Raw genomic sequence first — 22,078 nt, 5'->3', positions numbered from 1 at the left:
TCTATGTGACACCAATTTCAAAGAAAGAACTATACTATCCCAGCCCTCCCACAATCCCACCACAGTCCCGAGTCAATAAAGGTTTCTTGGGCTCCTCACTGGCTTCTAGAGGTGATACTAAAGTAGGAGATGAAAGTGCCTAGGAACCATGACCATAAGAATGTGTAATTAAAAAAAATTATTGATACATAATAGTTGTATTTATACATATTTTTGGGGTACATGTGATATTCTGATACAGGCCTACAATATGTAATGATCAAATCTGTGTAACTAGAATGTCCTTCATTTCAAACATTTATCATTTCTTTATATTGGGAACATGCCGAATCTTCTCCTTTAGCTATTTTGAAATATACAATAAATCATCATTAACTAGAGTCACCCTACTGTGCTGCCAAACACTAGATCACATTCCTTCTAACTGCATTTTTGTACCCATTAACCAATCCCTCTTTATCCCCCAAATGTGCAGTTTTTGAAATGAGCTCTCTCTACCAGCGGGTCTTCCTCAACATGTCCAAGTTTGGCAGCATCTTTCATTTCTGCTCTTTTTCCAGGCTATCACTGAGTCCCGAAGTCCTAGATTTGGCCAATAACTCTCTTAAGAGAGATGTGTCCCTGGGAGGCTGCAATTTAAACAAACCACCTTTCCTAATGTTGCTTAAAGGTTCTACCAAGTTTAACAAGACCAAGACTTTCCATATCAACCAGGTAAGTGTTCAAACCTAACCCTGGGTTTCACTCCTCCCTGGAGGATTCCCCTAAGCCTGCCTTATGGGAGATATTGGGGAAGGGGGTAAGAGATCGCCAATCCATGAAGTGGGATTGATGGGTTATCAACACCTGAATCACACCAAAATGTCGAAGTGGTTATCTTTTCAGCTTTTATTTTGCATCTTGATGAAAAGTTGGCAAGTTTTGCACTCACAGAACAAAACCATGACTTAGGTTTCTTAATTTCTGTAGCTGATATCTTGCTCTTTTGACACTTCTGCTGTGTCCCCAGCAGGTCCTGTTTTTCTGTAGAATATAAGGGCCATGCTCCTTTTCCTGCCCACAGACCTCCCCTCTGCTCTGATGCAACTCCTATGAGAATATACACCCATACATCTGGGCTTTGTCAAAACCAACGTGGCAGACACTTGACTACAGATTAGAAACACCTGGGGAGCTTTAACACCCCAATGCTCAGGCTGCATCTGACCCAATTAAGTCAGATCCTAGTGGAGTGGGTGTATCAGTAGTTTGTGAAGCTCCTCAGGTGATTCTGAGGTACAGCACTGAGAGAAACTGAGAGGAAATGAAACTCCTTATTTGGAGGAGCAGAACGTTGTCATGAATTGAACGCAGGATTGGAGCTTAAGAAGCCCCTTGCTGTGCTCTGCTCCAGGTCAACAATGTGACTTCCCCAGGTCTGAGGTTACAATTAATATGGTTAATGGATAACATTGGGCACCTCTGATCTGCCAGGCACTGCACTATGCATTCCAAATGGATTTTCTTACCAAATCCCTCAGTAACCTCATGCTGCAGTGTAGAAAGCTAAGCAATTCTGCCCAAGCTCCCACAGGTGGAAGTAGAGTTGGATGGAGTTCCCACCCAGGAGCCTGTGGCCTCTTGAGAGCTGTGTGCTCCTGTTCAACACACTTCCCACCTAATGTCAACCACAGGCTGCTTCTCTACCAGTATTTCCCCACTGCACAATGATTTAGGGGAGCATGAACAGATAATACCTAATAAAATAATGTTTTATGCTATTAAGAAGAAATATGCTTCATAAATCCAAAAGGGTTGTCATTTGGCCATTACAGGAACATCTTTAGAATTGCCCCATCAGAAATGAAGTCATATATTCATTTTTTCATTGTAAGGCTGAAAGTTATTGAGAGACTGAATTAGCCCAGTGATGCTGAACTGGAGTGAGCAAATGGATTCAAAAGCTATTTATAAGATAGACTATACATGACTCAGACAATAATTGAATTGGGGAGACAAGGGAGAGGCAGGAGTTGAGATAATTCTGAGGCATCCGGTCTGGGTTATTTGATGGATGGAGATGCCCTCTCCATGAAGATAGAAGAAGGACACATATTTGGAGGAAAAGAGAATGAATGGAGTTTGTGGTGTAGTGAGTGGCAGGCACCTGCAGGACACCCAGGTGCAGAAATTTGGCAGGAGACAGTCAGGAGTCTCCACGTGGGCCTCAGCAGATAGCGTGGGACTGGAGCTTTTGATGTGGAAAACATTCATGGATACACTATTTCATTTCCCCTTGTTCTGCATAAGCCCCCAGTTTAGATGGAATAGGACATTAGTCTCTTCCCATTAGCAGAAAGAATAGAGCACAGCTTAGTGGTTAGGTACTGGTTAAGTACTCTGGGGTCAGACTTCCTGGGTTTGCATCCGGGTTTACCATGCATTAGGTATGTGACTTTGGACAATTATTAAACCTCTCTGTGGGTCTATTTTCCCTGATGTAATTGAAGATAAATAATGGTAATGGCTCATGATGTCGATGTGAGGTTTAAATGAAGTAATAAATACAAGATACTTATAAAAGTGCCTGGCACATAGTAAGTATGCATTAAATGCTAGTTATTATTACTGTGCACACTGATGAAAACCTAAATGAAAGGGACAGGAGTGGTACAGCAGGAATTTTCCTATCATGGGAATCAGGAGGGTTCTTCTGGAGGAGGTGACCAAATTTAGATGAGTGAATATTGTTGGTGCCTGAGCAGAAGCCCAAAGCTGGAGGCAGGATGTAGCTGGGACTCATCGCTGAATGCATCCTCACCAGACTTCATGCTCTTTCTCTCCCCTCTTACCACACCTCTCTCAGAGGTGCAGATCACCTGAGGTCATGAGTTCAAGACCATCCTGGCCAACATGGTGAAACCCCGTCTCTAGTTAAAATGCCAACCTTACAGGTCGGGAAATTGGGTGTCTAAGAGTTTAAAAAAAAGTTACCAAAGAGCACCCTGCCAGTAAATGGTAGAGTCAGAATTCAAACTTCAAACTTTTAAGCACAAAGAATGTGTTCTTCTCCCAGGCGCTCAGAGCTCAGTGGGGATCTCCGTCAGTCAAAGTGAAGGGTAGGGATTCATCTTACTAGGGGTTGGTTCAGAAATGAACATGCGACCCCTCCCTCATGGCCAATGAGCTCTGAGAGGAAGTTGAGGGCAGGGCTTCTGACAAGGATTCCGTATTAGCACAAAGAGATATCGGGTAGAATCCACGCTTCTTGTGCTGGACAATGTAGTGAGGATGCGATTCCCAGAAGCACAAGAAGAGCACAAGATTCAAACGTAAGCACAAAGAATGTGCTCTAAAGGCCCGGAAAGCTTGGTGAACAGTGGGAAATTTGGTGGAGAAAGGAGACTAGAGAGAGGTAACTTAGAATCACACCCTGAAGCCAGATCAGGCAAGCCTCATATGACCTATGTCAATTGGACATTTGTCTATAGTCAATGTAATGTCATTGAAAGGAGTGCTGTAAGCAGTTGAAAAGATTGAAGATTACTAAGCTGGCAGCAGCCAGTGGAATGGTTTGGTGTAGGGAAGCTCTAGAGCCAAGGAGTCAGATTGGCAAGCTACTGCAGTCATCCCAGCAAAAGAGTCAGGGCTGGCCGGGTGTGGTGGCTCATGCCTGTAATCCCAACACTTTGGGAGGCTGAGGCGGGCAGATCACCTGAGGTCATGAGTTCAAGACCACCTGGCCAACAAGGTGAAACCCCGTCTCTACTTAAAATACAAAAATTAGCCAGGTGTGGTCGTGGGCACCTCACTCAGGAGGCTGAGGCAGGAGAATTGCTGGAACCAGGGAGGTGGAGGTTGCAGTGAGCTGACATCACACCACTGCCCTCCAGCCTGAGCAACAGAGTGAGACTCCATCTCAAAAAAAAAATAAAATAAAATAAAAAACAAGTCAGGGCTGACATTCAGGGCATAGGCACTAGAATTGAAAAGGAAGAAGTGGAAACAAAATTATGTCACACAAAACAAAAGCAGGACATGAGAACTTATTGCATGAAAGAGGCAAGGGAGGCAGGTGTCCATCATGACCAACATTTTGAGCCTGGATGCCTTAAAGGATGATGATACCATTAAGAGAATTAAGGGAGACTTGGTGGCAAAGGCTATCTGTCAAAACTATTCATCTCCATGCTCATGCTACTGACACACAGAGAAGATTCCCAGAGAGGGAGCGAGGCCCATTGGTGTGAGCCCCAGGCAGGAGCTGGGGCTGGGTTCTAATCTCAATAGGATCAAGGTTTGGCTGTGATTTAAGTAACTCACTTAAGTTTCTGTTGGGTATGGTAGAACATCTCCATTTAGCAATGTGCAAGCATCATTTCAAATGACTGATTTCAAGTTTGCATTCTGAGCACTGTATCCAGGAATTGGGTCAGGGAAGAAAACCCGCCCCTGAAGGAATGTGAACCTTTCAGGAAGCCTTTAGCTGCTGATTCAGAAAACTCACTGCAAAATTAATGACTTAAACGATAATAATAATCTCACATGGTGAGCCATGGTGGGGTAGGTGAGGCTTGAGGCCTGGTCCATCAGGAGCTGGCTCGGCTTCCTCTTGGCTCTCTTGGCTCCATCCTGCGTGCTTCTGGGAATCATATCCTTGCTACACTGTCCAGCACAAGCAGCACCGATTCTTCCCGGGTTTCTCTTTGTGCTAATATGGAATCCTTTATCAGAAGCCCCACCTTCAACTTCCTCTCAGGGCTCCTTGAGCAGGAGGGAGAGATCACATGTTCATTTCTGAACCAACCCGTGGTAAGGTGAATCCCCACCCTTTGCTTTGACTGATGGAGGTCCCCACTGAGTTCTGAGCACCTGGGAGAGGTGCATGGGCATTTCAGAATCTGAGCTCTGTGATGGAGAAAAGAGGGGCAGGCCTGGGAAATCTCAGTTACTTCCAACAATTTCCTAGTCACATTTAACATTTATTATGGTTGTTTTCCTGCATTAAAACTCAGTCCTGTTCAAAAGTTCAAAGCCTCATCCAGCATAGGACAGACTTCTCTGCATGAGTCAACTCTGATGGAAGTGGAGACAGGATGTGGTCCTCTCCCTTCTTTCTGTCTCCTGCTATCTTGGTCCTTTCACCTGCCCTGCTGTCCAAGTGAGTGGTCGTTAGGGGAGGTGGCTGCAGGTTTGCAGCTCCATGTTTCACTGGCAGGCTGTGGGCATCTCGGTGCTGCTGGCCAAATGCTGGCTCCCTCAAGCGACACTGTGGTTCTTCCAATACTCAGTGGTGGAGAGGGGAACCAGGCAGCCACTGGTCCCAGGTTAGCAGCTTTCAGAAAAGAACCCAGACTTGTGTAAGATGAGAATAACATGCATGCTCCCCAAAGAAGGTGGGAGAGAAAAGGGGGTATTTAGATTCTCCTAAACTTTGTTTCCCCCAAAAGAATGAGCCTCTCTGCCTTCTAGCCCTGTCTCATACCTTCCTGGTGGCAAGATGCTCTCAAATCAAAGCCACACTAGGGCACTGACGGGGATTGTGAGGATCTGGTTTCGGAAAAAGTTAAAGAGCTAAAGAATGAGCTCTTTGTTCTGCCCGCTCCATGCCAGTCAGTGACCCGCAGGAAGGGCTCTCAGTGGAAACTTCCCATCTCCACAGTACCATTTCCCAGGCCTTCTATTGCCCTGCTGAATTCATCCCTTAGGATCAATGGTGAAAATTAAGCAATGTACTTAGCAAGACAAGCATTCTTCACTCTGTCCCCTGATAATGATCTTCTCCCATGCAGCTGTTGCAAGACACACCAGTAGCCTCCCCAAGGAGCATGAAGGTGCGGCAAGATGCTTGCTCACCGCTTCCCAGGATGCAGGCCAATCATGGAGCCCTCCGGTTTGGAGACATTCCCACCAGCCACTTGCTATTCAAGCTTCCTCAGGAGCTGCTGAAATCCAGGTATTATTTAGCTTTCCTGACCCAGCACCAACTCAGAACCTGATTCTGTGATTCCACCCAGGGAAATCTGGCTGCCATGACACCATGCACCTGTCTCTAATGAAGATGGTACTACCATTTGTGTGCAAAGAGGTGCTGGCCTGCACAGGACGGGGAGCGTGATTGCCTGCCATGTGCTCTCCCAGCAGCCGGAGGCAAACGTGAGGGTGTACTGCTCTGAGGCTGAAACAATCAGCTCAGCTCTGGTTTAGAATTGATGGTGTTCTAAAAATAAGGCTAACTTTTTTTTTTAAAGCTACTGTTTTATTTCTATGATAAATCACCTTTCTTTTCTTGTATTCTGTAGTGAAAGGAAAATCATTCTTTTTAGGTAGCTGCAGTGCCAGATCATTTTTAGAGAATACATTTGGCCTTTTTGTGCTAACAAGTTGCATCTCTTCTGGGGAGAGGGGAATAAGCAGAAATATGAATTATGTCAGGAAAAAAGTAGAAAAACAAGGTTTGTCATTTTCAGGTGATTCAAAGAAGACATAGATTAAAAAGGTGCTATTTCTTCATGGCTTTTCTACAGAGGCAGAATTGCCCAGAGTTTAAAAGGACCTGGCTCTAAAATCTGGCTTTCAGTCCCCTCCACCACTTACTGGCCATGTGACCCCAGGCCATGTGCCAGGGCAGCTCCTCTGAGACAGAGACACTCAGATGGGATTAGATGGGCAAGGGATTTATTGTGGGGAAGCCTGTGAAGGATGACCAGGAGGGGATGGGGACAGGGACGGGAGCAGGCAGGAAGAGCCCACAGCTGGCTGTGGGCCTGTAGATATGGAGAGGAGGGTGCAGGGAGAATAGAGCCGGATAGCAAGGACCTCAGGCTGCAGTACAGCTGTGAGCAGTCTCAGTCAGGTGCCTCAGTGCCCCCAAGCAGAGATCATCTCTGAGAAGAGCCCATTGTTGACCATAAATGACCTGACTCGAGTACCCTCGGGTGTCATTGAAGACCCAGGGCATGGCAGCCGCACTGTGCTCCCCGCCGCAGCTTCTCTTGGAGCATGACTTCATGGTGGCCACAGGCTGTTTAACTTTTCCAAGCCTAAGCTGTCCCTCTATGCCAATTTGCACGTTAGCAAATTGCTACCTGTCTCTGGACCTCAATTTTCCTGTTGGTTCAGTGGGCCTGATGATGCTTTCCTTGCAGGGAGGAGAGGTCATAGCTTGTAAGGAGGCTGGCCCTTGAAGCCCACTCAGTAAGCTGTGAGCGTACATCGCAGGCAGAGAGAGGTAAAGGCTAGAGAAAGACTGAATGCTGAGCTCAGGAGAAAGCCTGTGTGGACAGCGCCGGGTCTCCAGCTGCCCCATGGAAAGTCTCGGGGTCCCTCATTTTCCAAAACTGTGCTAATAGAAGCTAAGGCAGAGGGAGGGAGAATGTCCCTCCAGTTACGCCCTCCCCCGGCTACTGGGTGGTGGGGAGACCCCACTCCCCGTCCCTGCTCTCTTGGTCAAGCTGACCTTAATGACAGTGACCTCCCTCTTTCAAGAAACTGCCCCAGCTGCCCTTTCCCCAGCCTCCCACCTCTGGCCTCCCCCTTGTGGCCTCTCCATCATCTTCTCCCTCCCCTCCCGGGCAGCTTCTCTCTCAGCACATTCAGTGCAGCGAGTTACCAACTTCTGACAGTTCTGCCCCTGTGCCTCCCCATCCAACGTTAAACTGTACATCATAAATGAAAAAGCAACATTTTTAAAAGTAACATTTTTTAAAAAGTTAATCAGTAAATATAATTTTCAACTTATGTTAGCCCCAAATGTTGTAGCAATCAGATGTTTTCAGAAAGTTGTAAGAGTTGGAGGATTCTGTTGTTCTCATTCTGATTGACATTCCGGCAGTGCTCTGACACTCCTTTACAACAGGTGCTGTCACTTCACCCCTTTGGTGAATGTATAAAAATGCTCTTTAGCTCTCTGCCCTGTCCTCCCATCCTCCAGCAATGAAGAGTCACAGCCACAGTATCATGTACTGGGATCTGAATCTGCTGATGCCTTTTTTTGGGTGTTAGTCAGTTAGTCTTTTACGAACGAAAGTTACTTTAGGAAATAGTTCTGGAAAGCAAATGTCAAGTCTGATCATCAGGCCCACATATGGAAAGTCCTTTCTATTCTGCAGCACGTTCTAATATCCTCCTTAACTTGGCTACCCCTCATCCTCCAAACCTCCGCACTAACACAGACACACCAGGAGAAATATTGAGCAGTGTTACCATCTGGCTGTCTTAATTTAACAAATATAGATTTATCTTTCATTTTGAAGAACATTGCCCTCAAGGAAACTTGCTAATCTGAAGAATAAATGTGCATCTCAGCCTCACAGAATTAAAAAGCAAAGGGAATTAACAGTATAATTTCTTTGTTCCACTTCTAGTTTCTGCCTCCGAATTTTCCACTTACCATTTAATTCAATTCAGTAACTATTTATTGAGTGCCTACTGCATAATAGACACTGGGGATGCCACTCTGAGTGGGATGATCCCAGTTTCTGCCCTCTGTCTGCTGTCTGCGTAGACATTGGCCACAGGAATGGCTGAGGACAGCCGGTTGATATTTGCATCTCCCACAACCCTTTCATGCACACCTTTATGCATCCCTCTCAGGGCACCCCTGCCCCATAAACGACTCAAGGAATGAAACATCCATCACTGCATTCCTGGGTCCAGCACCGTGCCTTATGCATCCCCCACACTCGCTAAATACTTGTTTGTTGGATGGATGGATGAGTTGAGTTTTCATAAAAAGTAAAGCTTGCTTAGCTGGATGTGCATAGAACATGTAACCATCATCATCACGCAAATGAACACTAATCTGCACTCTTTTTTTTTTTTTTTTTTAAGACAGAGTCGCTGTGTTGCCCAGGCTGGGGTGCAGTGGTGTGATCTAGGCTCACTGCAACCTCCACCTCCTGGGTTCAAGCAATTCTGCTGCCTCAGCCTCCTGAGTAGCTGGGATTACAGATGCCTGCCACCATGCCTGGCTAATTTTTGTATTTTTAGTAGAGACGGGGTTTCCCCATGTTGGCCAGGCTGGTCTTGAACTCCTGACCTTAGGTGATCCACCCACCTCGGCCTCCCAAAGCGCTGGGATTACAGGCGTGAGCTACCACACCTGGCGCACTCTGCTTTTACTCTGTGATATTTGCCTCATTTTTCTTCCCTCACAGGTAGGGTATTAGGGTCTGAGAAATGTAGAGCTGTGTGGGAGAAGGTGGGTCTATGCTTCCATGTCTTTGTATTAAATTTGTCTTGCAGAAAGGAAACGCTTCTTTAATGCTTACATCACATCCTTGTTATTCGAGTTGCCCCCTACTTCTCCTATGACTTCCCTCTCTGTGAATACATACAAAACAGAATGCATATTCATTGGGTTTGAAAAGTACAGGCTTCTACGTGAAATAAGCCAGTCACAAAAGGACAAGTTCTTTACAATTCACTTACATTAGGTACCTCAAGTAGTCATATTCATCAAGACAGAAAGTAGAGTGGTGGCTGGTTATCAGGGGCTGTGCGGAAAGGAAGCCAGGGAGCTGTTGTTTAATTGGGTACAAGTTTCAGTTTTGCAAGATGAAAAGAGTTCTCAAGATTGATAGTACAACAATGTGAATGTACTTAACGGCACTGAACTATACATTTAACAACGGTTAAGATGGCAAAATTTATGTTATGTGTATTCTACCATAACTTTTTAAAACATAGGCTTTTATAAAAGATCTGTAAGGAAATTATCCAACAAAACCATTAACATTTGAAATAGAATAGCTTGTTGAAGTTCCCAGAGAGGCTGGCCGGGTGCAGTGGCTCATGCCTGTAATCCCAGCACTTTGGGAGGCCGAAGCAGGCAGATCACAAGGTCAGGAGTCCAAGACCAGCCTGGCCAAGATGGTGAAACCCTGTCTCTATTAAAAATACAAAAATTAGCTGAGCGTGATGGCAGGTGCCCATAATCCCAGCTCCTTGGGAGGCTGAGGCAAAGAATTGCTTGAATCCAGGAGGCAGAGGTTGCAGTGAGCTGAGATCATACCACTGCACTCCAGCCTGGGCGACAAAGCAAAATTCCATCTCAAAAAAAAAAAAAAAAAAGTTCTCAGAGAAACAGGTTATCTAATCAGTACCTACCTTAGCTTGTCCATTTGAAAAATGGGGGTTGTGTGTTTGTCCCCCACCCTGTGTCTCTACTCTGAGATTCGAAGGAACGCTGAACACCTCTATTTCTCTTCACTGCCACTCGTCACCACAGGTCACAGTTTGCTGTGGACGTGCAGACAACATCCTCCAGAGGGCTGGTGTTTCACACGGGCACTAAGAACTCCTTTATGGCTCTTTATCTTTCAAAAGGACATCTGGTCTTTGCACTGGGGACAGAAAGGAAAAAACTGAGGCTCAAAAGCAAGGAGAAATGCAATGACGGGAAATGGCACACGGTAAGGGCTGGGGCTGCGTCAGTGTCTCCAGTTGGTGTGGAATTCACTTTTGGAGTTGCTGAAAATAGGAGTCCCAGCATCTTTCCCAGACACGAAGGCGTGTGGTGGGAGAGCTGTGTGCAGTGGGAGGGCTTGCAGGCGCTGCGTGCCCGGCATCTCAGTACTGGAGGCTGCACACACGCCACACATGGCTGTCATCCTAGACAGTAAAGTCAAGATGGACTTTACTGATTGCTTCTTCCATCCCCTTCAGCTCTCCCCCGGCGGCCTCATGCCCCTTGCCTACTCTCACTCCTGCCTCCAGCACCATTTCTCCCCCTGTGACCAGTTTCCAGGCCTCCAGGCCCCTCTTTGGTCCTGGACTGATCCTACCACCTCACCTCTTGCTTAAAGGCATTCTAGATTCAAAGAAATAACATTTAAGGCAAGAAAGGACCTATTTCTTTCTCTAAGGAGGCAGCTGGACTTCAGAAAACGTAAGTGACTTGACAGGTGCGTTCACTTAGTCATTCAGCTGCCCTTCTGGAACACATAAGCAAACATTCCTCAATGTAATGTCAGAGATTGGTAAGTGCTTTGAGAAAACACTAGAGCGAGGTAAGAAAATGACAGAACAGAGAGACTGTTTTAAATAAGGCAGTCGAGAAAGCCCCAGCGCAGCAGGTGGCAGTCACATGAGGTTATGGGGAAGGGGTTCCAGGCAGAGGGAAGAGGAAGTAACAGGGACCTGGAGGTGGGAATTAGCTGAATGAAAAAGCACAAAGTGGTAAGAAATGGAATTAGAGAGGAAGACAGAGCCCTGATGATTTAAGCTTTGAAGGCCAAGCTATGAATTTGGACTTTATTTGAAAGGGCCTGTAAAGCTTTTAAAGGGTCTTAAAACTCTTCCATGTACAGATCCATATATCGTGTAATTCTTTAGCTGAAGAGACTGACAGGGTGGAAGAGTAGCAGCAGGGAGCCCATGTGGTTGCTGTTGCCTTTGCTTGCAGAGGCTGTGGGACGGTGGGGAGACGTGACTGCCAGGGATGCATGCGGAAGGTAGAACCACGTGGGCTTGCTGATGGGTCACCAATAGAGGGTGAGAGGAAGATAGGGGTCCAGATCGTTTCCTGTGATTTGGGGCCATCAGTTGGGTCATTAGTGGGCATTTACTGAGATGAAGCTGGAGAAGAAGCAGATGTGGTCAAGAGGAATGCAGTTTAGAGCTGGGGAAGATGCAGAGTTCTGCCATGAACATCTCAGGGCTGCATGGCCTGTCAGACCTTCAAACCCAGATGTCAGCAGGCAGTAGAGGCTGAAGGTCACAGCTTGGCATTTAAATGGAAGCATCATCAGTGAATAGTCTCACAGTCATGAGATGGCAGAATCCACACCAGACCCCAGGGATTGGACATTTTAGCAAAGTGCTCCTCTTGTTAGAAGAGAAGTGCCCTCCTTCCACCTGCTCAAGAGGCCTGCCCCAGGTGCCACGGCTCTGCTACACCCATTTCCCTACCACTGTCCACACTGTCTCTGCCCCTTTGTTAATGGGAGGGGTTGCCTGTGGATGTGCCTTTAACTGTTTATCTTTTATGTTAGTTTCCAGATTATTTCTATAAAATATTTTGACTAGTTCATTTCTGAGCAACCTTTTTTTTAGTACCCCTTTTTAGCTCAGTTTGTTCAATATTTAACAATCTCACAAAATGATGGTGATGGTGATAACTGAAAAAAAAACTCATCTTTTGAAGCTGTTTGAAGGAGGAGAAAAACATTGTTTTTAAATTTGGCCACTGATATTTAATAAAATACAATGCCAATTGTCAAAGGTAAAAATGCAACTCACAGATCTCCCTCACTCTGAAGGTGGTGTTTGGCCATGATGGAGAAAAGGGGCGCTTGGTTGTGGACGGACTGAGGGTCCGCGAGGGAAGTTTGCCCGGAAACTCCACCATCAGCATCACAGCACCAGTTTACCTGGGATCATCTCCGTCAGGGAAACCAAAGGTAAATAGTTATGTTCAGAGCCATGGATAAAAATAATTCACCTTGTATTATAGACATAATTATATGTGATATTCAAAATACTCAACATATGAGAATGTCAAAATACTTTAAATGATTTTTAAGGGTCTAATTAATGTTCACAAGCACACAGAGGAGGTGTCCATTTCTTAACCCCAAGTCTTCATTTTTAAGGTGCAGGTTGAGACACAGACCTTGAAGGGGTGAAGATAGGGCTTGTCTACTGCTTCCTAAACCTGAATCTATTGGCTTCTTCTCCAGGGAATGCGAAAACAGAGGTTTTAGGTTATAGACAGAGATTTTTTTATTAACATAATGTGTTCGAAATTGCAGTCGTTTCTGCCACTTTCACCATCTTTGCCATACCCAGGTAAAACTTTGGCTCACGGGTTTTCTCTCCATCAAACTATTTATTTTAAATGTGCTTCTGTGGGACCTTTTTATCTCTCCCATAAGTGGAAACCTACTATTCTTCACCATAAATAATAGGTAACCATAAGAAACACTTGAAAACCAAACAGCGTTATTAATGTCAAATAGGTCGCGTGACCTATGTGCTCTTCGCCTGGAGGAAAAAGTGCCTGACACGTAATCAAGAGGGCGTTTAAGACATATTAGCACAAACTAAAAGCTGTTCCTTTTCCTCGTCCAAACTCTAGAAAGAGAATTGAAAAAATAATAACTTAATAACTGAATATTGTATTTTAATGTTATTTAATGTCTAAAGTAACAAAATTATCTCAAAAACTAAACTTGGGAATGCTGGGCGAAGTGAAAGTTGGGACTTCTCTGTCCCTGGAAGAGGGGTGCTTTTCTAGGTTTGTCAAGTTCAAGGCTCTGATAGGGCCACAGCTCCAGGGCTGAGCTCTGTGGGTGCCCTCTCCCTTCCTCTCTCCTACCCCCTGCCACAGTGTTCATTGCACTAGGGTTACTTGAGGCAGCCTTGGGCACCTGTCTTTCTTGTCCCAGGTTTGCCTTTTTTTTTTTTCCCCAGGCTTGCCTTTGTTTTCCCCCCCGACAAAGTTAAGTAAGATGCGCCTCTCAACAGTTCAGCTCTGTAGACTGCCCTCCACTTGAATGCAACTTTTATCCCTTTCCTCCAGACTTGGTGGCATATTCTGGTGTGATGTTTGCTTGCAGTGGGGAAAACAAAAGAGCCCTGGGCTCAAATCTGGGCCTAGAAATGGGCATAATGAAAGCAGGTCTTCTCCACCAGTTTAGATGCTAGCTGCTTAGGCTGACCTAGCCTCAGCCAGGGCTTAGCCTGGCAGACTTGGGTTTTGCACTGGGGTTTGGACCAGAGCTCCAGTGTTCTACAATAAAGTATATTTCTTGTACCCTATCAGGCAATAGAGTATTACTTTGCTTTGTTATATACAGTCACTTTTATATACGGACATTTTTTAAAACAGGTATATATTCTAATAAAAATATATAACATATTATCCATTATTTATAATACACATTATATATATATATATATCATATACACCACATATTAGTTGCTAAGGAGGATTCTCATTGTTAACGTTTGCTTTTTCTCAACCTCTGTTCCCATGTTCATCTCAGATAAATCACAGGATGGGGCAAGATTTGGGTATTCTTTGGCCTCGGATAAATACTCTTTAAACCACCCTAATCACACCCAGCATCCTAACATCTGGGGCAATTAGTAGCACCCCACTTACAATCCTCTTTACAAGCCAAGTTTCTTTTTGCAGCCTTCTTTCAACCTGAGGGTATAACCCATTTCACGGGCCCTCCCACATATCCTTTTCAGGAGTAGGCCACGTCAGATCAGTGTCTGCCTCTGAACACCAACCAGCACTGCAGTCAGCCCTTAGGGATCAATGCTGGGTCTGGCCCCTCCTGGAGAGTCCTAGCTTTAGAACACAGCTTTTTCATTGTGTAGCATGACAAATCTTATGAAACAAAAAGTTTCATAGGGATCCCAGTCAGTAGTTTACTGTTGATGCTGGCAGCATGATGTGAAAATGGTATCACATCACCATTTTCTTTTTTTTTTTTTTTTTTTTGAGATGGAGTCTCACTCTGTCATCCAGGCTGGATGGAGTACAGTGGAGCAATCTTGACTCATTTCAACCTCTGCCTCCCAAGTTCAAGAGATTCTCCTGCCTCAGCCTCCTGAGTAGCTGGGACTACAGGCGCGCACCACCATGCCCAGCTAATTTTTGTATTTTTAGTAGAGACGGGGTTTTACCATGTTGGCCAGGCTGGCCTCGAACTCCTAAACTCAGGTGATCCACCAGCCTCAGCTTTCCAAAGTGCTGGGATTACAGACATGAGCCACCCCGCCCATCCAATGTTTTCTCTTAAAGTTATCATATCCTTATGCCATATCTGTCTTGTAGGATTTCAGAGCCCTAAAGGCATTCATTCTAGAAGGGAGTCTAGGAGTTTTATTCAATGAATCTTAAACTTTCTTGAGAATTTTATGAAATTTACAGTACTTCTCCCCAGGAAAATGCACATGCAGAACACATCTGGTATATAATATAGGAGATCACAGAACCCCACAAGCCTGTTCCAGGGCCCCAGGAGAGGAGTCCCCTGTTCCAGCCAGCTCTAGGCAGGCATGGGGCTCCACGAAAGCCCACTGACGATGCACACTGTATCTTATTTTAACTCTGCAGCATTTGTGACTTGGTGGTGGTGCACTGAGCTCAACAATGTGGAAGATTTTTTTGCATTTTATTATTTTTGGAATATTTTGGCCTCTTTATATTTGTCAGCTGTCCTGCATTAAGCTATCACACTGCCTCATGTAAGCCTAAGAAGGGGTTTTTACCTGCAGAGAGATGGTGAAATATGTCAACTGTAAGGTGGAAATTTCCCTTGTTGCTGCTCCGACTGTGAGGACCAGGGTCAGGTCAACCATCTCTGTTCTTATTCCAGCACAAGTGAGCAATCTGCACTACCCCCGCCCTCCTGCACACACGCCACTTGGTTTGGTGGCACCTGCAAACTTCGACCACCCACCCAACATCTGGTACACAAGTTTTTCTTGGTACTGTGGGCAGAGAGCCAAATACAACAGCTATTAGAACCTGAGTCTGAAGAACCCGACTCGGAAGCAGGAAGAATGAATCCCTACCTACCTTCCCCCTTTTGCTGACAAGCTGCAGTGCCCTTCACCTTGGCTACCCATGCCTTTCCTGGAGATGTAGGTAATGAGCTTTTTCTTTTTTTCTTGGTTGCAGACCTTCCCTACAAATAGCTTTGTGGGATGCCTGAAGAATTTTCATCTGGATTCAAAACCCTTGGATACCCCTTCTTCAAGCTCGGGGGTGTCTTCCTGCCTGGGGGGCCCTTTGGAGAAAGGCATTTATTTCTCTGAAGAAGGAGGTCATGTCATCTTGGGTAAGGAGCAGTTCCATAGAGTTTATGTCTTTGCGTCTTAAGAACTGTATCCCAGCTGGGCACAGTGGCTCAAGCCTGTAACCCCAGCACTTTGGGAGGCCAAGGCGGGCAGATCAACTGAGGTCAGGAGTTCAAGGCCAGCCTGGCTAACATGGCAAAACTCCGTCTCTACTAAAAAAAAACCAGAAAGTAGCCAGCCTTGGTGGTGGGCGCCTGTAATCCCAGCTACTTGAGAGGCTGAGGCAACAGAATCGCTTGAACCTGAGAGGCAGAGGTTACAGTGAGCTCCACTTCACTCCAGCCTGGGTGACAGAGTGAGACTCCATCTCAAAAAAAAAAAAAAAAAAAGAACTATACCCTGTTTTCTTTCATAGCAATGCGTTAACTTTTGCTTTGTTTTTCTTTGGAAAGCTCACTCTGTGTTGTTGGGGCCAGAATTTAAGCTTATTTTCAGCATCCGCCCAAGAAGTCTCACTGGAATCCTGATACACATCGGAAGTCAGCCGGGGAAGCACTTATGTGTTTACATGGAGGCAGGGAAGGTGCGTAGCAGTCTGATGTCATGGGAGGGTCTGTGGAAACCAGCTTCCACTTCTGGAGGCCACACTGGGTCAGGTTTATAGTAGAGAATGGGATCCAGTCTTGTATTAAAGAGCCTTGACCTTAGGGCTAACTTACATTTTCTTTAGCAAGTAATTTTATCATCACGTTTTCTGTTCTTAATTTTTAAAACTGGGAAAACTCAAACAAGTTGGGCTGAATTGCAGCTCCAGGATTTGGTTATAAGGCCCTAGGGAAGTTACTTAAGCTCTTTCAGCCTTATCTGTAAAATGTAGATAATAACTCTTATATCTTAAGGCTTTTGTCACGATTATAGAAATTGCCATATACTCAATTCTCATGGATTCCTTCCTCCTTCATCTCTCTGACCTCATTTGTCCCATCACTCACAGGCCTGAGTCAATATCTTATTTTCCACCGCCCAGTTATCTCTTTCCTTCTCAAAGATGTCCCTTTAAAACCAAATTCTTTTAGGAAGACCCATACTTGAGGCCTCCAGTGAAAGATTGACATAATATGCCATTTTCTTTCATCCCCATCCTTCCACAGTTTATTAAGAGTGAGGGGAAAAGAACCCCAGAAGAAAATAAAATGTTCTGGGCCGGGCATAGTCGCTCACGCCTGTAATCCCAGCACTTTGGGAGGCTGAGGCGGGTGAATCACGAGGTCAGGAGATAGATACCATCACCGCTAACGTGGTGAAACCCCTTCTCTACTAAAAAAAAAAAATACAAAAAGGTGGCACACACCTGTAGTCCCAGCTACTTGGGGGCTGAGGGAGGAGAATCACTTAAACCCAGGGATGGAGGTTGCAGTGAGCCGAAATCACATCACCGCACTCCAGCCTGGGTGACAGAGTGAGACTCCTAGAACACTTTTTATTGTAGCCTTTCATTAAGTCTAAGTAGGTATCTGGTAGCTTGCAAGGTGTTTGAGACAATTCTGGGTTTTCAGAGGGACTGGAGAGAGTCTTTACTGAGAGTCTCTGGGAAGGAATTATTCTCAGGAAAACAAATCAAGACCTGATGACCTCCATAATAGCAGTGACATTGTTTAGCTCAAAAATTGCCTGTGAATAGGCTGTCCCATCTGGCTACATGCAAATTAAATGTAAATTATTTATAAATACACTTACTTTAGTCCTCTCATTTCATTCCCCTTGGTTTAACCCTTGGAAGATCCCGTAGGAGACCCTGATTTAGGAAGCAGGAATGTGGGATTCTGCACAAAACAGACTGTGTACCTGGCTCCCAGTGCATGCCCAATGCAAACTCAGTCATTTTGCTTGTTTAATGTCTTGGACGAAAACCACTCTATAAATAATGCTTGAGCGGAACTACGACAATTGGCTGGCCCTTGCAGCAGGCTGTAGGCCTCCACAGTATCTTTGCCTTCCACATCTCACATATCCTTCCACACAGAGCCACTGTCACGCATTAATTAATTCCAATCAGTAACCTTTGAGTTGAATTGATGGGGGCGGTGTTTGGATTAGAAGGAAACAGCTCATTGCGGCTGGGGTCCAACCTGGTTTACAGTTTGCCTGCCTGGAAGGGATGCATTAGAGAGATCTCTGGAAGCCTTGGACCCCATGCGGTCACCTGCTGCAGAAGCAGAGGAGGACCAATATCTAATGTGCTCTTAAGCTGTCAGTGGGGCCAGGTTTGGGAAGGAAAGATGGCAGGGGAAGGTCGGCTCCTCCTGCATTTCTGAACGAAATGGGAAAATGCATGTGTGTTCCAGGTCACGGCCTCTATGGAGACTGGAGCAGGTGGGACCTCGACGTCGGTCACACCAAAGCAGTCTCTGTGTGATGGACAGTGGCACTCCGTGGCAGGTATGATGTTCAGTAGCTGATTGTTCATGCACTAACACAGGCCCCCTTTCCATCTTGACTTGAACATCCCAAAGGCAGCCTCAGCCCCTCCATCCATAGTGCCTGACCAGGGCCAGCCCCCCAGGCTAATGTGTCCATTCTCATCCCCTATGCTTCTGTCACTCATGGTTGCCACCTCCAATTCTCCAGAACTTATTGAATGTTTTATTGTTACTGGTGTTGTTTGTTTGTATTTGGGGCCTAGCACACTAATAAGCTATGCTAGTTATCCAGATAGTATAACATTGTGATTTAGATTTTGGCTCTGAAGTTAGAACAGAGGTCAGATCTTTGTTCCATCCCTTTCCCTGTGTGACCTTGGAAAGTCGCTTAACTGTTCTCTATCTTCAATTTCCTCTTCTGTAAAGTGGAGATAAAAATAGAGTATGCCTCTTAAGTTTGTAGAAATTCAATGGGATAATGTGTGACAAGTGCTTGGCCCAGTGTCTAACACATACTCAGTGCTCAGTATCTGTTTTTTGTTAAGCCTCATTGTTGGGTTTTTTCAACAACCAGTTAATATTAATGCAGACTATTTAGACAAACCAATGCTTGCTTGCAGCAAGCATTTCCTCTCAAAAAGAATCTGTAATTTTATTAGTTACTTGTAGATATTGGAGATCTATGAACCTGTATTGGCTATAAAATACCTGTTGTAAAAATGTGGTCTTTTCTTGGCTAATTTAAAAGGTAACTACCTTGCAATTAGCTGAGATCGTTAACATGGGAGGAATTTTCTGTTAAGGGTCAAAAGCACTGTCTTTTGCATCAGCTTTCAGAAGTCAGTGTCTTCATAGAAAGTATGAAGACACTTTGGGAGGCCAAGGCAGGAGGATTGCTTGAGATCACATGAAATCAGCATGGCCTCTGGACACAGGAGACCAGAGCTTGAATCCCACCGCTTGGTAACGAAGCCATCTTGTCAGGCTCATCAGTGAGACACATTCTCTTGTCTGGGAAATGGGAAACAATCATTTCTTCTTCACAGATTCATTTGAAGGGTTAAATTCATTCATGTACGTGGAAGCACTACCTGGTGTTTAGAAGTGAGTTGAATTTATATCTAAGCTGACCAAATTCCTGCAAACAGCACTCCCACAGGACCAGTAGGAAGGAGTTAGAACAAAGTCAATAGTGTAGACATTAGGCAGGGCTCCCCTCCGATGACACACCTAACCAGCCTCCGTTCCCCAGTCACCATAAAACAACACATCCTGAGCCTGGAACTGGACACAGACAGTAGCTTCACAGCTGGACAGATGCCCTTCCCACCTGCCAGCACTCAAGAGCCACTACACCTTGGAGGTGTTCCAGGTAAGTCTTGTCCTGACTTCTATAACATGTTGCCCTATGACAGCTCTGAACATTTGCTTCTTAACCCAACAAATGTGATGCTCCAGCCCATGAGTTTGTAGCAGGGCAACTCTTGGCTGGACAGTGGAGATGGTAAGGCCCTTTACACTGGTATGTGGGGAAAGGCAATTGCTAGAAAGGAGCACTTGTCAGGGAAGCCCTGGCCTCATTACTGCCGTTTCCCCATGCCCCAAACCTGTAAATTTTCTTTTCTCAGCTAGAGTCTGACTCTGTCACCCAGGCTGGAGTGCAGTGGCATGATCTCGGCTCACTGCAACCTCCGCCTCCCAGTTCAAGTGGTTCTCCTGCCTCAGCCTCCCAAGCAGCCGGGACTACAGGCACACGCCACCATGCCCAGCTAATTTTTGTATTTTTAGTAGATATGGAGTTTCACCACGTTGGCTAGGCTAGTCTCAAACTTCTGACCTCAGGCGATCCACCCACCTCGGTCTCCCAGAGTGCTGGGATTACAGGCATAAGCCACCATGCCCAATCCCAAGCCTGTAATTTATAAGCCTCTCTTAAGAGGTTGCATTAACCTAGAAGCCTGATACCAGCAAACGGTCAGGAACGGGGCTAAAAAACTGGTCTCTGTCCTCTCCAGGCATTTAGTTTTACTGGTGAGTTATTAAACTTTTGTGGGCCAGACTAGGAGAATCAGGCAGGCTGAAATGAAGTCAAGCTCAAGACTGGAATGTTGCCCAGGAAGACCCTTTTCATTCTTCATTGTTTTCTGTCCCTCCAAATACACTGTAGTCTGGTTGTTAATTTTATAGGTCTTTCATTACCCATAAAAAGCACCAGTTTAGAGGTATTGATTTGGGCTGTGGATTCTCCTCTGAAGAACTTGAAGAGTAGCCTCATTGCTGATTTATCACAGCAGGTGGAATGTCAGACGCCTGCCCGAAGTGGAGAGGGCTGGGTGGGCTGAGATATAGGGTCACTTTAGCTTTCTCCGCTAAGACTATCTTTTGCCTGGCATGGTGGCTCACACCTGTAATCCCAGAGCTTTGGGAGGCTGAGGCAGGAGGTTCACTTGAGGCCAGGAGTTCAAGACCAGCCTGGGCAACATAGCGAGACCCCCTCATCTCTACAAAAACATTAAACATTAGCCCAGGGTGGTGGCCCATGCCTCTAGTCCTGGCTCCTTGGCAGACTGAGGTGGGAGGATTGAGTGAATCCAGGAATCCCAGGTTTACAGAGAGCTGTGATCGCAATGCTGTACTCCAGCCTGGGTAACAGAGCAAGACCCTGTCTAAAAAAAAAAAAATGACTATCTCTAAAATCCAAGGAATATTCCCTGGACAATATGAATTATTCACTGAATGCCTCTCTACTTTCTCTTTCAGCCAATTTGACGACACTGAGGCTCCCTGTGTGGAAATCATTCTTTGGCTGTCTGAGGAATATTCATGTCAACCACACCCCTGTCCCTGTCACTGAAGCCCTGGAAGTCCAGGGGCCTGTCAGCCTGAATGGCTGTCCTGACCAGTAACCCGAACCTATTTCACAGCGAGGAAATTCGCCTTCAAAAGCACTGATTACCGAATGCACCTCCCTCCCCAGCTCGAGATCATTCTTCACTCAAGACACCAACCAGACAGGTTTAATAGCGAATCTAATTTTGAATTCTGACCATGGATACCCATCACTTTGGCATTCAGTGCTCCATGTGTATTTTATATCAAAATCCCATTTCTTGAAGATAAAAAATTGTTATTCAAATATGCACAGAATGTTTTTGGTAATATTAATTTCCACTAAAAATCAAATGTCTTTTAAGAAATATTCTTTCTACTTGTTAAAAAAATTAAATATATTTTAAAGCACTTTAAGAATATGAAACTTTCATATCTGTTAAAGGGTTATAATTTATGGATTAAAACATGCCGTGTCGTCTTTAAATTATGATGTTTTATTAGCATAAAACCAATGGTCTGATGGCCATTGTTAATCCTTCAGCACCTGATGTGTTACCTGCAGCATAGCCTTCTCCATATAATCACTGAGCATATACTGATGAGGTTTTTGTGTGTGCTCAGTATTGCAACTACAGTGAGGAATAAGAAATAATTCCTGCCCTCAAGGAATATGCAATCCAATTGGTGAGACACATAATATTCATAAAATAGTAACTTACAAACAAACTGAACTAATGAACCCATTAATTAATGAAGCCCATTGGCTTCCCCTTGGCTTCCCAATCCTAGCCTTCCCCAGCCTGCCACCAACCAAGTCTAGATTATGATGATCAGTACCTTGAGGGCACAAACACCTAGTAGGGAAGCTGAGATGGATGTAATACACCATCACCGAAGCTTCGTGAGGCAAGCTAACCAAAGTCAATGGGATGGAGGACTCACTTCTAGTTTTATCTACAAAATAATGAACAATGTACTGAACCAATATTATCAGCCAGCACCACTTTCCCTAACAGAGAAGCCTGTGCAAGCATTTCCATATCCTCCACAGTGTTTGTTCATCAGAAGAAAAATAACAAATAATT

The 22,078-nt window shown here is 45.2% G+C and overlaps 1 protein-coding gene across 4 annotated transcripts in view; it reads left to right on the top strand.

Moving 5' to 3' along the window:
• Positions 1-21,477, top strand: part of LAMA3 (laminin subunit alpha 3) — a 265,798-nt gene extending 244,321 nt beyond the window's left edge. For 2 of the 4 annotated variants that reach the window (XM_017498569.2, XM_037727996.1), the window contains 9 exons: positions 561-714; positions 5,772-5,935; positions 10,211-10,394; positions 12,243-12,383; positions 15,623-15,782; positions 16,194-16,324; positions 18,087-18,180; positions 19,414-19,533; positions 20,922-21,477. In XM_017498569.2, coding sequence (XP_017354058.2) covers positions 561-714; positions 5,772-5,935; positions 10,211-10,394; positions 12,243-12,383; positions 15,623-15,782; positions 16,194-16,324; positions 18,087-18,180; positions 19,414-19,533; positions 20,922-21,067 — 1,294 coding nt within the window. In that variant the 3' untranslated portion in view covers positions 21,068-21,477. The remainder of the gene's footprint in view (positions 1-560; positions 715-5,771; positions 5,936-10,210; positions 10,395-12,242; positions 12,384-15,622; positions 15,783-16,193; positions 16,325-18,086; positions 18,181-19,413; positions 19,534-20,921) is intronic. The other 2 variants (XM_037727997.1, XM_017498572.1) reach the window with 1 other exon arrangement.
• Positions 21,478-22,078: the final 601 nt, after the last annotated feature.

This window comes from Cebus imitator, unplaced genomic scaffold (genome assembly GCF_001604975.1).
Source record: "Cebus imitator isolate Cc_AM_T3 unplaced genomic scaffold, Cebus_imitator-1.0 Scaffold12, whole genome shotgun sequence".
NCBI lineage: Eukaryota > Metazoa > Chordata > Mammalia > Primates > Cebidae > Cebus > Cebus imitator.
Note: the sequence above shows the minus strand (reverse complement) of the source record. Positions and strands in the feature narration are given on the sequence as shown.